General features: G+C 31.0%; 1 protein-coding gene across 2 annotated transcripts in view; it reads left to right on the top strand.

The window, feature by feature from the left end:
- Positions 1–18,825, top strand: part of norpA (no receptor potential A) — a 196,884-nt gene that overhangs the window by 137,115 nt on the left and 40,944 nt on the right. For both annotated transcript variants that reach the window (XM_017614528.1, XM_017614534.1), the window contains exons 3-4: positions 8,683–9,283; positions 10,295–10,354. In XM_017614528.1, coding sequence (XP_017470017.1) covers positions 9,104–9,283; positions 10,295–10,354 — 240 coding nt within the window. In that variant the 5' untranslated portion in view covers positions 8,683–9,103. The remainder of the gene's footprint in view (positions 1–8,682; positions 9,284–10,294; positions 10,355–18,825) is intronic.

Here is an 18,825-nt window from a genome sequence, read left to right as displayed (position 1 = left end):
TCTTAACGAGATGAATTTTTGCTATCAAAATTTTAGTATCCTAAACTTACTTAGCAGTTACTGCTGTGCTTTTTTGGACTCGACCAAAATCTCTTACTCGGTTACAATGCCAAACAAGAACAAGTAAAATGTTTTTAAAAATTTTGTGCCAAAAACAAATTCCTAAAAGTTCTGTTCTAAAACAATTTTTTATAAAATAAGTACTAACAGATCTTTGGATATGTATACTAAAAGTGAAATAAACAAATTAGTTCTAAAACTCCCTTTAACTTAAGTACTATAAATAAAATAAACTATACTAAAACTATTTTTTAAAAACTTTCTAAAAAAATTTATCCTCCAAAACTTTAATACCAAAAAGCTAATAAAAATTTGGTTCTATATCATAAAATTAAAAAACAGCGAAAAATTGGATTCAAAAGTCATTGAAAATTCTCGTTTAAAGCGTAAAATAAAAAAAGTCCAAAATTTATGAAAACTGTTTTCAAAATTTTGAAGCTTAAAAAAGGTATTCTAAAACTTTTTAGTAAGTAATTTTTGAAAATTCAGATCATTAAAAATTTTGGTTCTGAAACATATCACTCAAATATTAGTACATATTACACTTTCAGTTCAGTGCTATAAACTTTATATAACCAAATTATTGAAAAATAGTAATCCGCAAATTATTTAAACTAAAAAATGATTAAGTACAAAAATCTTGCTTATTTTATGATTAACACTGTTAAAGTTGTAAGAAAGTCAAAAAAATTTTAAATAAACAATTCAGTTATATATTTAATGTTGAATGAAAAAATTAGCAATTATTTTCTGACTTGTTTGAGCAACTTGAAAAGGGTACGTGAATTTCTTCCTATTGTTTCGCCAAGGTAAAGAGTTTCTCCTTTCCTATGTCACAGCAGTACTCTGGATCGATGAAAAGGACTATTGCTACCTTCTCTGCAAGTTTATCGGGTATCTCATTTTCTTCAATAAAAATGTGTCCCGAACCCCAGAGATCGCAAACTGGATTGGTCAGACCAAAAGTGTTCAGTTTTTAAAGGTATTCCATCCACCAATTTTGATGTTAACTGATGGCTTACATAAAACGTGTAGTATACTGAAAGCGTATCTTCCGTCTAAGTTTGACGTTTTCTGATCTGCGCATCGTGATGTAGCCTGATACATCCTTTTTACCCAGAACCTAGTTCTGCTGACTATCATGTGTCCGGCCCGATATAGTATATACTAGTTGATCAGCATCAGTCCACTAAACCCATTAGTAGCAATTTTATGAGTCTTAACGTGCTCGTAGGAGTATACGCGGAGTATATTTTCTAATAACTACGAATATTTCAAAATACAATAGTGGCCTACTTGCGATCATTTTCGTTCCATTAGGAAACCGCTAAGCGTCCACTTCATTACTATTTACTAATTTGCGACTGAGCTAAGCTATTCATATTTGATTAAGTAAGTATACAACAGTGAAATAAAAAACTCACTTCACTGCCATTGTTCGCAGAGAGAATAAATTCAAATGTGGTAATATTCATGCAGATATGTATGTATCTAGACATGCATACATACATTCGTATGTGTATAAGCAAGTTGATAACTTTGTGTATACAATGCAAACTATTATTGCATAATTATAATCAGTAAAATAAGTTTCATTGTAAGTATCTGTGAATGACTAACTAGACAGAGAGATAGTTGGTTTGCTTTGTATTGTATGTTGATTAGACGCGTACGAATTGAATGCATCATGGGAAGGGAAATACATTTGATAACATTCTTATATAGATAGCACTGCTTTTACGCACATTTACATGTATTCAATTGTTCATTAAATATGCATGTATAGCTGTGTATGCATTACCCTAATCCGACATATTAAATATACATTTTGTTTAGTACATATATGCCAATGCCGGGATCCCGGTGTTTTTGAGGTCCCGAAAAATTTAAAACATCGAATTGATAGTAAGAATTTGTTTGTGAATTTGAAGTATGATTTTTGTAAAATGCCGTTTTGACTACAATAAAAAAAAATATTGAAACTATACTTTTAAATTGCAGCCTGAGCCTTTTTTGAAGAAGATTTAAATTAGTGTACTCATAGCATCGCTAATGTTAATGAAACATAAAGTTTTAAGCAAAAGTTACATAACTTTTAAAATCAATCTTCTCAAACTTCCTCAAATCGAAAAACTTACAATTTATCCGACGTGCTGGTAAAAGAATTCTGAGGTCCGTTTGATTTGTATACCCTAACAAATTTCGAGTAAATTGCGAAAAAATTGCAAAAAATTGCCATTCGACATTTCTTTATGGAGTAGAATAAACATATTTAGATAATTTTTTTTTTTTTATACATTTTTGTTTAAGGTTTTTTTTATTAATCAAATATTTTACCTGGTATTTACATTGTTATTTGTAATGTATGCGTTCCTCAATCTCATGGTTTCTTAAATACTTTATAAACAAAAAAAATGTATTACATCAAGATTTGGCTGTATTAATAAATATGTGAATTTTACAATCAGTTTATCGCAAATTTTAAATAGTTTTATTTCATGGTATATTGAAATGCTTTCAGATATTGAATATTTACCCATATTCATAAAATGTACGCCTCAATGTGTGTCCCGGGATTACTTAAAAAATATCCCGAAATACCGGGATCACAATTTTCCGCATATTTTGGCATCGCTAGCACATACAAACGTACGTAAACATATTTGTGTTATTGTTGTTGACATCGCTTACACGCATGTCCGCATGCTTTCAAATACAATAGAAATTGATAAGAAAATGGGATGACTGAAGATGATTTAATGGAAATTTATGGGGGTCAATAATTTGCCGAGAAGCTGGGGTGCCGAAGCAGAAGGAGATACAAAGGGGGTTAGGCATGAAATGCAGAATGTTTGAAGTGAACTATCAGTTTTGGTCAAAGCGAAAGTAACGGTGTAAGAAAACGTATACGAATATATGAATGTATTAAAGCCTACCACCTTAAAGACAAAACAAGTTTTTTTCCGAGAAAATTTGTAAATAGTTCTACTGGAACAATCAATATACTTCCTTAACAAAAGTTTAATAATTTTTAGGGAGCTGTAATTTACTGGTATTAGGGTGGTACGATAGGCTGATAAGAACTTACTTCTGGTGGGTACATACTAGAACAGAGTACTTGAGGTTAATAAATTTTGGACCAACAAAATTGTCTCCTCGAAACAAAAACTCCGATATAACATACTTTAATATCTGACTGTATATGCCCCAAATATATGATACAAATTTTAACAGGCGAAGCCTGCGTTCACAAAAAAAATCGAAATTGCTTTCCTTCCAATCGAGATCGTTCGGCCAAATTTTTTTTTCAAAATTGGCTTCCAAAAATTGTTTAGACTCAGCGGTATCCTTTTCCAACTTAACTTTAAGTAACGAATTTTACTACTATAACAATACAACTACTATAACGTTAAAGTACAAACGATAACGGTAACCATCAACAGTAACGATTAAAAATACCGATACCCCAAATTCTTAAAAATCACTTTTTCACTTATTTTTCTTCTTAGCAACGGTTTGGTTTATAATCTCGTAGCTAATCTGTAAAAAATTGGCTTTTCTTATAACTGGTTGATTTTGAAAAGAATTTTATTTACGTAGGACTTAATTACTGGCCCTAAAGTTAAACCTGGAAGAAATTACTCACTTTACTGGCTTTAAATTTAAATATGTAATTGGAAAAAAAAAACAAAAAGAGTCGCAAGTCCCCCGAAAAGCCATTAATCAATGCAGAAGAGTTCGAAAAAAGCATGGAGAAGTAGCAAAAGATTCTGAAAAACCTTTACAGAAAGCTAACAACTAACGAAAAATCCGGGAAAGGGGTCGAAAATAGCGAAGCATGCCAGTCAGCAAGTTGCCGAAAACCGCCCAAAAGCAGAAAGTGCTCTAAAAATTTCGAAGATCCTTCAAATAATCCCGAAGAGTTCGATAAAAGTTTCGATAAATGAAAAATACACAATAAAAATACTCAATACACATCATTTGAAGCGCACTAAGAAAATTTAAGGAAGCTTTATCTAGAATAAAATGGCTACTTTCCTTTTCAAATCGTTTACAAAGTCGTATATGCCCACAGCACCTTAAAGCATGCAACGTTTCTGCTAAAATTTACTATCGACATTCAAGCGAACACCTCCTTTATTTGTATTTTATGCATCCTCCAAATTTATCTCCACAACTTCGTTGACAATTTATTTTCCGCTGTCTGAATCATAATATCATCAAAATTGACGTCATAAGCACCTAAAAGTAGGCAACAATCCACAAACACACACACACACGCACACAACATGCAATGGACCAAACTTGCTTTATGTAAAAATAAAGCTATAGAAAGAGGCAACTGAAATGAAATGACGACCAAATTGCCCGGCGTAAGACGTTGTGGAGGGCGAAAATAAATAAGCAAATAGAAAATCTATCAAAACTAACATTATTTTCTAGCTATGACTTTCGTTTACTGCTACATACTTTCGGCACACAACAAGGATATTAAGTTATGGGCAATAGCGAAAGAAATACGTACAACAGCCACTGGCTGTGTAATAAAAGCAACAAACATTATTGATGACAATTGACACAAGTGGCCAAAATGCGTTTCTCGTGTTTACGCTTGAACGCTTCAGTGATGCGCTCGAAAGAGATTTTTTTAGAAGATTTCATATTTGTTTAAGTCAAAAAATAAGCAAGTTTTCAGGCGCACATAAGCACATAAAGCAATAGACTTTTTGTGTTAAAATATTTCTGAACTCGTTTCTCGTTTCTGCACTTCTACAATCTTTTGCAATCTCTTTTTGCCAATTCTCTTCATTCACTTGCTAAGGCACTCGAGTACAAATCACAAAATCCTTTGTTAGTTTTGCATACGCATGGGATTTAGTAAACTACTAATCTGATGTAGCATACTTTTAGGTGTTTGCACACATACTTCAGTTTTTAATACAACTCAAGTGCTGGTATTTCAATTGGACTCTACATACGTATGTAAATAAAGTAGGCGAAATATTTGCGAAACATTGTAGCTTTGCGAAAGTAGATTATTTATTTTGATCTCAAGAGGGAAAATTTTTGGCAAACAAAAAAAAATTCTTCTGCAAAAAATTCTTTGTACTTTGTATACTTTAAGTTGAATTTTATGTGTATTTAAAAAAATTTACCCCAAAAAGTAGGCAATAAATTAATTCATTAATCAAAATCAACAAAATAACTTTCGCGCACTTGATTTCTCTTAAATTTCACTGTAACGTCAATACTGATTTATGTCACAGCCCACCTCAACCCAATCATGTTAAGCAAAAGCATAAATCTCCCCAGTCATTCGTACGCCCACCTCTACCTACGCCGCCGAAAAATTAAATATTTCCTTTTATCGATACGACAGTGCGTCTAAAAGTTAATGACCCATATACTTGAATACCAAACAAGGCAACACAAAACGTAAAATCAGGCATTCCTAAAACACAGCATGAAGGCGCTGTACAAAGCATATTTCTAGGCGCCTGCAGGATATAATATACATACGTACATATGTATCTACAAAGCGCCTAACCACTCAAGTATGTATAAGTATCTTAAGCTATCAATCTAATAGAGATAGAGCCAATAACGAGCCCAGACACCTCCAAGTAGGCCCAAAAGGGAAGCAGGAGATGTATAGATCAAGCAGATATAATTTTCTTAGACGAAGCTGAAGTATAAAAAGATTTTCGCCAAAAAATCGTATCCAACAGTTATTGCACAATAACAAAGGCAAAAGAGAATGCCTCATTCAGTAACGGAGCGACGGGCAATCTAATCGAATTTGTTGTTTTATTAGAGTTGCAGCGAATGTGTGTATGTATTGTGTTTTTGTGTATGTATGTTGTAAGAAAGTATGAGTTAATCTCTTTCAAAAAGCTCAGTTCATGAATTATGAAAATGAAATTACCCTCCTTCCTGAGCATTCTTTTATAAATTTTAAATTTGAAGCTTTTGGCTCATATTACGTACGCAAAAAAATATGTATACTCAAAAGAGCAGTACTTGTGCTATTTATGATTCTTTCGTTCGCTTTACATACTTTTCAGCAATTCTCAGCAAGCTTATACAAATTGTAAACTTTAAGTGAGTCTTATTTTAACTGAGAATTGTTTAGTTTCGTATAATTTTAAATTTCTTTCCCACTTTTTTTAAAGTCTTATCCTATCTTGCGCTTCAAGGCACACAAGTAGCGTCACTCGCCTAACCGATCAGCTCAAAATTATGCTCTCATCTTAACAGCGGAAGCATAAATGAGTCTGAAGCATGCAAAAGTTTACTTGCTCTCTACTTTGAGTCGAGCGATTTTTGAATCACTATTTACACGAGCGATTTTTCCAGAGCAATGTTGAATCGCCTAGAAAATCGCCTAATGTAAAGGCAGCTTAAGGCAGCAAAAGCCAGAGCTTTGAAAAGCTGGTTGAAAATTTAGAACACTTATGGTGATACTTACATCATGTATCTGGTATTGGGGCTACCAATATATCGGTTATTTTATTGATTAAATGCACACTAAAGCTTTGAGCTTCAGAGACTCTACCAAGCCCTACATTTTTTTTTTTATTCAAAACATTTAGTAAACCTTCCCGCTTTGGCTTTCATTTTTTAAGCAAGAAATAAAAGATAAAATTGGACTGTTGTTTTTAGACAAAAACTAAGCCATAGTTTTTATTTTTAGGTATTCATAAAAATTAAGATTTAATTGTACCTTTGAACTTAAAAATTTTCAAAAAGCCCCGAAAAAAATCCCAAACAACGCCAAAACAGGTCGAAAGGTCCGCAAAATTTGGTAAAATCCCGAACATCCCCAAAGCTCCTGAATGCGATGAACCAGGAAGATCTTAAAAAGTTAAGAAAAACCCGGAAAACGCTAAAAAAGTTCATAAAAGTTAAGATTTAGTTATACATTTGAACATGGAAAATTTCAAAAAGCCCAGAATAACGCCAAAATAATGTAAAAAGTTTCGTAATCAGCTGAACCTGCAAGTTCCGAAAAATTTTGAGTAACCCTAAAAAAATCTCTAAGAAACTAAGAAAACCGCCGAAAAATTTTGAAAGCATCCGAAAGTTCGGTATTTCGTAAGAAATCCGTTAAAACTTAGAGTTTTTCAAAAAATTCCCGAATAAATCTGAAAAACCACGAAAAGCGCTTTAAGTATCCCGAAGAAATTCTGAAATTGTTTCGAAAAATATCACATCAAATTCGGAAACATTCTTAAAAAATCGGAAAAATTCCGAAAAGGGAACGAAAGTTCATAAAAGTTAAGATTTAAATGTACCTTTGAACTTGAAAGTTTTCAAAACTCCCCGAAAAATCAAACGCCAAACCAATTCGGAATGTTCAAAAAATTTGGTAAAGTTCCCAAAAAACTCCAATTGTTTCTTATCCGCGGAAACTGCAAGTTCCGAACCCTGACTAAATCCGAAAAATATTGAAAAATAAATCAAAACGTATGAGAAAGAGATGCGAAAACTCAAGATTTCTTGAAAAAACCGCTGAAACTTAGAGATTTTAAAAAAGTACCGAATAAATGTGAAAAGACCTTAAAACTCCAAAATTCTTTTCTAAAAAAAATGTCATACGCAATATTCAAAAATTTATTTTTATTTTGTTTACACACAGGATTGAAAATTTTAAATTTTTCACAAATTTAACTAATCTCAATTTAATAAATGGCTGGCAACACTCTTAAAAAGCTTTTTTAAAAAATTTTCTTTTCGACTTAAATTAAGGTGATTACCCGATAAAAATTTGTTGAGCTATGCAGTTACAAATAATTTATTAAATTCTCATAATTAAAATATTTTTTAGTTGCAACTATATCAAAATTATTAAATGAAATTAATTAATTTATAAGTGACAACCATGTGCTTTATTGAAGTTGGACTGAATCGTTTAGGCGTTTACAGGGCCGATTAAGAAAAAGGAGAACCACAATCCACAATATTTCTAAATAAAAACTTTCTAAAAATTAAAAAAAAAAGTTTTTAACTTAAACTGAGTACATGTTGGTTTTTGTTAAATATTTGCAAGGTTTTTTAAGATAAAATTTTTTTATAAGAACCATATAAATCAAAATTTAAATTTGTATACACATCTTAGAAAAATTCTACAATTTTTCAATCTTTAAATATGAATTTTTCGATCTAGGTATGCATTTTTATACCCCAAATATTAGCTTCTTAATCTGTCTTTTTAGAAAACTTTTGGGTACGCAGTTTTATAGCCCATACAGTTTTAGTCTCACGAAGTGTAAGTCTCAACCGGCTAAAAAATGATGTAAATGTTTAATCTTTTTTTTTTTTGTGACAGCTTTTGCATTTGTTTTCAAAAACATTACAAATCAACGCAATTTTTAGCCGCTTAAAACTAGCACTTCATCAGACTACATAAATCAAAAAGTTTAATATTTGTTGCATTTTTCTAAGGTCTGTATAAAAATTTAAAGTTTGATTTAAATGAGCCGTATTTTCAAAAAAAACATAGCAAAAAAAATTAACTTTAAAAACCCTGCAAATATTTAACCAAACTTCAAAAGCAAACGATCAAAAATATGCAAGGTATTTCTACTAAATATACAATTTTATTCATCTATGTACTTGCAGATTTGTACGAAGGATCTCAGTCATTCCATACCCCAACCACAAGCGATAGCAGGCTCAAGAGAAAAAAGCCACCAATATAAAGTTTTGGTGCGAAAATTCTTACAGTACAAAAATGTAAATGCAAACTACTCAGTGGCAAGTGAGGGAAACAAAATCTAAATCTCAGAGGTCAAGAGTTACTACCTACACACAAAATGCTCATCTAGTCACAACAGCCGAGAGCAGGAACTAGTTTCCTGTTTCACTGCTTGCCAAATAAAGGCTGTGCCAGTGAGACAGCTACAAATACACTAACTCGCATGCTCACTAGCTTTTCGTTTAGAAAAATTTTATAAATAAGTGCGCAGTGTACTTTATTTGTAAATAAATAGAAGCAATTTTAGTTCTTGCTGGTTGAGCGCTAAAACGGCAGCCATTCAAAATGACAAAGAAGTACGAATTTGATTGGATTATTCCCGTGCCGGAGGAACTAACCACCGGTTGCGTTTTCGATCGCTGGTTTGAGAATGAAAAGGAAACCAAGGAAAATGACTTTGAAAAGGATGCTTTGTTCAAAGTTGATGAATATGGATTCTTTTTGTATTGGAAGAGCGATGGAAGGGTGAGTAGTTTTATGTAGAATATTTTACCTAAATTTTAATATTTGGAGCAAAAAAATAAGAAAAAAAATCAATATTTAAAAGCAAAGAGCCAAATGAGCTAAATTTTGAGATTTTAGATTTGTAATAGTAAAGAAATAGTTATTCGAGAAAATTTTCCAAAATATTTGGAAAAAAAGAACAACGCACATTAACACCAAATTGGAGGTGAAATTTTCTTTCAAAATCCGAACAATAAAATTTACATTTTTTTTAATTTAAAATTTTGAAATTTTGGAAAATATTAAAATAAAATATTTTAACAAGAAACCAAAATAGCTGAAACTACTAAAGGGAAAAGAAGATAAAAAAGTTACGAGTTACTATTTTTTATGAGCACAATAATTTTTGTTTAAAAAGCATGCAATATCGAATTTATATAGCATATGTACTAGGGATGTGCGATTATTTAATTAATCGAAAACTGATTAATTAAGTAACCAAATAATAATAATTTTCGATTAATCGAAGTGACTGATTTTCTGATTAATTACATTGCGATTGATTAAAATCTAAATAATTTTATTAGTCAGAAACCTGAATAATTGCTGCCATATTTAGTTTTATTTAAAAAAAAAGAATAAAATAATTATACGCACATGTAAATTGGTATTTTTCCATTTCGAGGAGCAACGTAGTAAGGGGCTTATTTGGCATTATATTTATTTTCGTCTATAAGAAAAATATTGTACTATAGTATAAAAAATGCTCATTGGCTTTGTCAGCAAACTCGTAGGAAATTGAAAAAAATGTCAACTCACTTTTTATAAGTAAACAGCAACTACTCAGGAACTGATTAATCAGAATCTGATCTGATCACATTTTTTATTATTCAGGATTGTGATTAATTAAAAAAATATTTAATCTATGAATCGCGCATCTCTAATAGGTACATACATAGTATTTATGTTGTTCACTAATTTTCCATTTTTTCACTTTTCAATTCTTTATAAAAATTATACGCACCTGTTCAGGAAGGAGACGTCATCGAGTTGTGTCAAGTAAGCGATATAAGAGCGGGCGGTGTTCCGAAGGTGAGTAAAATTTTCATCATAAATTAACATGAAAAAAATATAAAAAAATTATTATTATTGGCTCACAAAACATAAAATTCTTTATATAATAAACCAAATAAATTATTTTCGATAATATATTAAAATACCTAAATTAATTTGACAGCATCCATCTCAATTCAATTTCTGAACCTCATAAATTCCAATCTTAGCAATTATTTTGCTACCTCTGTTGCTTGGCTATTTGCTACCTCAGCTGGCATTTAGTACAACCACAGGCCCTCCTGTGTGCGCACTCACACAGCATCACTTCCTCCACCTTTATGCAACTGCAACCAACAGTCATACGAGCAATGCCACAATTGACGCACTGCAACCGCAAAAGCCACAACAGCCACAGAGTTTCAACGTGCACACCTTTCACTAAGCGAATTCATCTTCTTTTCACCTTATACAACGCTAATTTCTGTTATACTATGTAGTTCGTCCATACGCTCTGCCTCTGAACGCTCTCTCCTATGTCTATTTCTATACCACTCAGGGTTACCACTTTGCTAAATTATCACCAAAATTGGTAGAAAAAATTTGGGTTGGTAAAGAGGTAAATTTTTATTAATTTTTTGTAGATTTTTTTAAAGTATTCTGCCTGAGTTTCACCTGAAAAAAATTACCCAAAAATGAGTCATCCGTCCATAATAAATTGTATATGGAAACCAGAAGTGAAAAGTGAACCGATTCGGGGAAAATTAAACTCATGATAAGGCCGATTGTCTTTGAAAAACAAATATAACTTTTCGCTCCCGCTTTATTTTTCGAAGTTATCTTTATTTTATAAATTTCAACGCCAGTTTTTATAAATGGGTATTGTTTAATAAAAAAAATCACATAAGACCGGCGGCAAAAAATGTTAAGAAATTAACAGGAATTTTTAGCTGCATATTGATGATTATACTAATATGCCATGGGCTATAAAACTGCACTAAAAATTCAGAGTAAAAGTTCGAAATTTAGAGGAAAATTTTTGAAATTTTTCTAAATCTACATATATAGGTTGAATGCTTAATTTTTATGGGTTTGGTTAAAGCGCAAACAATATCCTTATACAAACAAAACAAAAAAAAACTTTACTTGAAAAACATTGTGAATATTAAAAAAAAATACCAATCGGTTTTTGAGTAATTGTATTTGTCTATAACAACTCCAGTTGAAGTTTTCTCAAATGAAGTTTCCTTGTTTAGTTTCATCACTGCCGTTAATATGATCTCAAATACCATGACATTAGTTACATAAAAATTTCTTTAATACAAATTTTTTTTTTAATTTTTATTGAAAGAACTAAAAAATAGAACAAAAACATAGTTTTTATTCAAATAACCAAAAAAGAGTTATTGATAGATATTTTCCAGATTTGGTAGATTTTTTTCAAATAAATTGTAAGTATTTTTTTTTTCGTCAGTGGCAACCCTGATACCACTACACCTGAACTGTGTAGCATTGTCAGCATTCAGACTTTGCCTTTCAGCTACCCGAAATCGCCACAAAATTTTCACATACTTTAGTGCCACTCATACAAGCATACATATGTACATATGTACATACATACAATACTCAGCTGCCAATGAAGTGTGTCTCTTACTCCACTGCGTATACGTAACGTGTGAATCGTCGTAGTGTGGGACCATGAATGTACTACATAAGTCTCTGCGCCTAGCCCGTTCCGTAGGCAACATATACGCACTGTGTCACATGTAGTGTGGTCAACTGTGGCATTTCATGGCATTAAAGCTATCTACTTGTAAGCGAATTTGTAAGTATGCGTGTGCACGTGTATGTGCATTCATTGCTGCTGCCAGTGTCAAACGACCGCAATCATAATTCATTTTTGTGATTGTTATACGAGCACTTTGTTGGTGTGGTTGCTGCTGCAATTGTGGTATGTTTCCTTTCGTAGTTGTTGCAAGAACAGACATTTTTGGCCCAGCAACTTTAAGGTGTTGAAGTGTCAAATTGGGTAAAAGGTTGGCATCAGTGGATTTTTAAGATATCAAAAATTTTGTTTGGGGTAAATTGAAAAACAAGCATAATAATAAAAAATTTCAAATTTTCGATTCGTACGAAATCCAGAATATGCCTCATTATTTAATTTTTGAAATTTATTGCTCCAAAGTTTAAAAAATGGAAGGAATTAGAAAAAAAATTAAAACTCAAAACTGATATGACATGAAATGGATGATAAAATAAGATTTTAGTAATTTAGAAAACGTAAGAAAAAAATGTTAAATCTCTCTTTGGGAATAGAAAATAATGTCTAGATCAAAATTTAGAAACCCCTTTTCTTGGAAACCCCAAAACAAAATTTAAAAATGATATTATGAAAAGGATTTTACAAAGTGGCAACACATTTTCTCATCCCAATCTGGTAAAGGGGAAACACAAAATTGAAGTGACTTTCTTTTAAAGATTCGAGAATCAAAAAACTAAAAAAAATGCTACAATATAGAAGAAATATTTAAAAACCCATAATATGTACCTAAAAATAAATAAAAAATACAGGTATTTAATTAAAAAAATTCACTTTAAGAATAACTAGTTATATTTTTGCTTCACAGTATTTTTAATAGAACAATTAAATTTTTTAGCTTAAATGAAAATAATTTTTTTTTTTTGTTTTCGCGTTTCTGTTTTCAAACTTTGCTAAATTAAAAGGAAATACAAATTTTCTATTTAAGCTTTTAAAATTTCAAATTGGAGTTAAAATTTTAAAACTTCTGAAAACATGCTAAATATACTTTATAATCATCTTTACACTTTTTCAGTTTTTTTTTCAGGACTACTTAGAAAAGAATTTGGATTAAAAATTAAAAATATTTAGCAAATATAAAACCAAATTTTGTTTTTGGGTTTCTGTTTTAAAAGGTTTCCAAATTAAGAACGGAAAACAAAATTTTAATAATAAAAATTTTGAAATTTCAAATTGGATTAGAAGAAAAATATAAAAACTGTGTCTGGTATCAAAAAATAAATAGAGAATATATAACTTTATGAACTTTTGAAAATATGCCAGAAATACTTTCTTATTATACGTATTAAAAAATGAGAAATAGTTAAAACATATTAAATGGAAAGAAGGTCCAGACTAAGTATTAAAAAAATTTAATTTTTATTCCAATTTAAAAAGATATATCTTGTTTTCGAATTTCTGGTATACAAAATTTAAATTTACAATTTTTAAATTTCAATTTGAAAAATATCTTAAATTTCCAAATTTTAGTTAATTTAAATTTTTATATTTTCACTAATTTTTTCTTTGCCAAAATATATTTTTTGGCGAAAATTAAATTGTATTAAAAATTAAGAAAGTATTAAAAAAATCTCGTTTAATTTAGAAAAGTGTAGTTTTAAAAATGGCCTAAATTAAAGCTTAATTGAATTTTTTAATCAAAATAAATTTTTTTAAAGTTTTTGGTATTAGGCTCTTCTAAATTAAAAAGAAGTTTCTAAAATAAATGTTAATAAAATTTTAAACTTTAGCAGACGATTTCGTTAAGTTTTTGAATTGAAAATTTTAATTTCATATTTGTATGCAATTTTTCTTTTTTTTAGCTTCCCCAGTTTCATCGACAAAATATGAAAAATAATAAAAAAATATCATATATTTGATTCAATTTTAAATACCTTTACATAGTAGTCGAACTGAAATTTTAACTTTTTTTTTGAGTTTAAGGGTAGAAACTTTAAAACTAAAATTAAAAAGACCCCTGTGTGGGGTTTCTTTGAAATGAGGCTATCAGGGGAAATTAGAAATCTTTAATAAAGCCGTTTCGAAAATTAAAAATGAATAGCCTTGAATTAAGGAATTTAAATAAAAAGCATACAGTTAATTTTCAAGTTAAAATTTTTTCACTGTTAATTTTTCAATGCACCCTTGCTTTTGATTTTCAAAATATTTGTAAACATTTTGTATAAATAACCACTTTTATACTATTGATTAAATCCAATTCTATCTCTAAACTAAGAAGAGTTCAGTGTGGTGGTGGTCATTCAAGTTGCTAGCCATTCATTAAATTCTTCAGAAAAACCACGCAAGCCACTAGCATGCTTAAAAAAAAAATTTCAAGCAAAATTTCAAAAGTTGTATTTTCCACGCATATAAGTATACTATATACATATTAAGTTCAGTTTGTATGAGTAGTTATTTTTGAAAATTTTTGTTCGATACACTGTAATTCCAATTGAACCAATTTGTACATAATTTCTATGGGAATTCCACTGAACTTTTGTTTATTTAATTGTAAATGTATTCACTGTATCAATTAGTGAATTAAATTTTGAATGTGCGCAAAAACCAACAATTGAAATGTAAACAAAATACGATCAATGAAGTGTTAATGTAATAATAAATTGTTGAAATGTGCCAAAAGTTGGCATTAATGATGAGTGATTGATAATGCAGTTAATGAGGTGTAATTCCATTCGAACGGAAAATTGATCAATGCCGAGCAAAAAAAAATTGGTGAACATTTTGTACAGACAGAATTATTAAAATGATGGGGTAATTTCGAAACAGACTCTTCACCATAAGTTCGCTTATTCGGAACATCCACCAGTCTTCTGTGTGTAAGCCTTGAACACAGGCCTCAGCATCTTCACGGAAGCTATTCCCGTCAGGAGACGCCTTTGATGACACATTCCAGATGTCACCCAACTTCTTGTTGGCTTGTGCTGGCGTCTGTGGCTTGTCCCATCTCCCGCAGGAGGGTGGATCAAAGTAGAGTCAACTTAAATCGGGTGCCCTACTAAAGGGATTTTAGTGCGGCGAACGAACTTTTCTCTGCACAAATTAACTCCATTCGAAAAAAAACATTTCATACGATTTCAATGTTTTTGGAAAATAATCGCAAAGCCTACTTGGCGCGTGAAGATTAGCTTAAATTTGGGGTAGACCTACAAAATTAGCAGATTCCAACTTAACTTTATTAATGCTGGCAGCGGTATACTTCGAACTATTTTTATTTATTTTTTTCGATTATTGCTCTCACAACAAAATATGTCCACAACAAAGGTTGTTTTCTAGAAATGTTTTCTTTATTTTTTTATTTGGCTCCACTGGCGAATTTATTTATTTGTTTTTATTTTTTTATCTAAAAACAAAGTAGTAAGAATTGATAAACTAGTAAGCAACTTTTCCTTAAAAAAATTAAATTTTTGTATTCAAAAATTTTATCTTTAGGTATATACAGAATTATAAATTTTTTTAATATATTTTTTTAATTTTACTGAAATTTTTCATATTAAAAAAAAGGTTGTTTTCGCCAAATTTTTTCTTTATTTTTTTGTTTGGCTCAACTGGCGAATTTGTTTATTTATTTATTTTTTAATCTAAAAAACAAAGTAATAAGAATTGATAAACAATACCTCCGAAATTGGTTGAATTAATGCTGGTCAACAACTTTTCCTTAAAACAAATTATTCAAAAATTTTATTATCTTTATATACAAAATTATAAATTTTTTAATATATTTTTTTGTAATTTCACTGAAATTGTTTCATATTAAAAAATTTATATTTTTTTTATATTTGTGTATTTGTATGTAACCTAATTTTTTGCTTTTATCTAAGTTTTTTTAATGCTGCTCTCCATTTACCTAACCGTTTGTCTTGAAGACTGTAAGTGCCGTTCACAAAATTCAATTATAGCAATATCATTTTCGAATAATTTTCTCTTCTTTTAGTTGGTCAAGATAAAGCTCGCGCTTAAATTTTTCAGAATTTTTAATATTTTCGCTGTGCAATATTCTGATTACATATTTCTATTCATAAATTTTTTTTTTCATTCTACTTTCATATTTTGTTTTCATTCAGTAGCCATAAAAAAACTAAATCCTTCTATTTAAGTAAAAAGAACAAAACCCCAAGCGAGAGTGTACGACTACCGACAGTATGGCCTAGTTAACATTTTAATATAATTTTGATGCAGTAAAATTCAAAGCGAGCAAATAACGCATTAAAATTGCATTTCATATCATTTGACTTGCAAAAGGCTGTGCTGAAGAATGCTGATAAAGGAATTGGTGTAGAGTCAAGATAGAAGTGAAAGAGGAGAATGAAGAAGAAGTTGAGTTGTAATGGGTAAATGTAAAAACAAAGAGTTGAGCTTGTGTAAATAATGTACATATGTAGATGTATTTGCGCGTATGTGTGTGAATACTATTTTTATTGGCACACCAATTGACGAATTGATGAATGATGAAGGGCGCAAGATGAACTGACAGCATAAATAATTGACTGACAGTAGAGCAGGTGAAGTAATAGCTGAGAAGGTTGGAAGAGAGGAAGCGTACGAATGAGAAAGCGAATAGTAAATTGGGCAACGACTGAAATACAGGAGAAACGACTGGCATACGCCGTGACTGACTGACTTACTGACTGACTGTTGGCATTATTCGACTTGGCCACCTTTATGTACTTTTCAGAGTTCCATGTTGATTTTGAATGAATGCTTGGCGTGTTACACGCATAATGCGCTGAGTTAAAAGTGAACGAGAGCAGGTGAGCGGTGCTAGAAGTGATGCTGGATTATTGATGAGCAGTGAAGTAGGTGTGTATATGTATTTGGTTAAGGGGGCGCCACAGCTCAACTGTAGGCAAGCAGATAGCTGGCATACCTCTCACAATGCTCATCGTAGAGAAATGCAAATGAGTCGCGTCTGAATTGCAGCTATGTATGTATGTATTTCGCGTGCTGAGCATATGCTGCTGCATTTAACTGAAGGATGCTAAAGAACACCACACTCGCACGGTGGCACAATATTTATTTTGTGTGAAGGTGGAGTACATACATATTCCATGCAAACGTAATGAGCGTGAAAATATTTGTGCATTAATCATTGGGGGACGAACGCACAACAACATAGCGTAAGCCAAAGAGACTTTATAGTTCGCGCACAAAGGTAGCGGGGCAAAAGGATAGCAGCGTAAAAAGCGAAGCATGAAAATAGTGAAAAACAGCAAAAAAGCAACAGAAAAAAACGAGAAAACAAAGAGATAAAAGTTGCGGAATAAAGTCAACATTGGCAAGCGTGAAAATGAATGTAAAGTCCTTCAGCGTGCATACATACATATGTACATACACACTTATTTGGCTGTGTGAGTTTTATAGACCCTGCAGGGAAACCGCGACCTAATGAATCAAATTTCTAGTTCCGTACTAGAACTTTATCGCCAAAAACGAACCAGTCCGATAGTAACTAGATCCCCACCAGTTCAAAATCAACGAAATATTAAACCTTTAAAAAACGATTTTAATTCACTGCTTTCATTAGAAATCTATATCTGAGGTGATGAATTTAGAACTGGTTCGGAACTATTGAAAAGGAATACAGCGCAGGGCTTGTTTTTCTTTGCATAAATATGTGCTTGGCAGTTTTTTCCTTCAAATACGCTTTCGTTCTGCACTTCGCGGATGCTTTTTCATAGTTTGGTAATATGTACAAAACCAAAAATTTGTGTTAACATTTTACCATCTTGGCACCTTTTGGCATCCAACCAATAACAGCAAGCCAAAGGGGTACAATTGACACTTCGTAGGACATCGCGATGTTAAATTCGCCAGTTGCTAGCATTGAAAAGATAATTAACGCGCACTAGTCATAGTTCTAAATTTTCTAGTACAGTACCACTTCGGCACTGGTGCATTTTGGCGGAAGTTTGTAGTATACTATGCGTGTGACATTTCCAATACAATTACACGCACATAATGAGGCGCGCTTACACTCTACAAAAACAATGTGAGGCATTTTCCGCCACATTAAGAACAGCCTGAAGTGTGTGCTACAATTCGCTTTGACACCAATTGGAAAAGCGGCAAAATAAAAGAGATATATGTGTACTTTGTTGAGGGGAATGGCGTTATGGTGTAGGGAAGGTGGACAAAAAGTGCATATGTAAGCTGTTGAGCATAAAAGCATCGAAATACTATAAAATAATAGGAGAAAAATGGTACAAGGTAACATCGAATTGGAAAATAGAAAATGCAAATGCAAAAAAAAAAAACAAAAAAGAAATAATTATAAAAATATACATACATATATACATATGTAGGTAAGAAATATGTATGTATGTATAATATTATTACAGGGAAAAGAAGTAGGGTCAACATTAATGACGCACGAAGTGAAAGTGCAGAATTAAAATTATATATGAAAGTCAAAAAAATTTAAATAAAAAGAATCAAATTAAACAAACTCTCAAATCTGCAGTACGTGTGGAAAATACAACCAAGGCCAATAACGCTATACCGGAATATTTAATTTTTTTTTTTGTTAAAATTCATATACATAGTTCTAACCAGTGTTGCCAGAATTTTTTCAGCAATCCAGCTAAATGGACAAAAATGAGCTAAAAACAGCTAAATAACAAATTTTTTAAGCTAAAAAAAATCTAAAAAAGTAAGGTATTATTCAAATGTTTTATTAGTTTTTTCACAAAAAACA

The sequence above is a fragment of the Rhagoletis zephyria genome, unplaced genomic scaffold, assembly GCF_001687245.7.
Source record: "Rhagoletis zephyria isolate East Lansing unplaced genomic scaffold, Rhagoletis_zephyria_1.1 Rzeph_scaffold_00019, whole genome shotgun sequence".
NCBI lineage: Eukaryota > Metazoa > Arthropoda > Insecta > Diptera > Tephritidae > Rhagoletis > Rhagoletis zephyria.
Note: the sequence above shows the minus strand (reverse complement) of the source record. Positions and strands in the feature narration are given on the sequence as shown.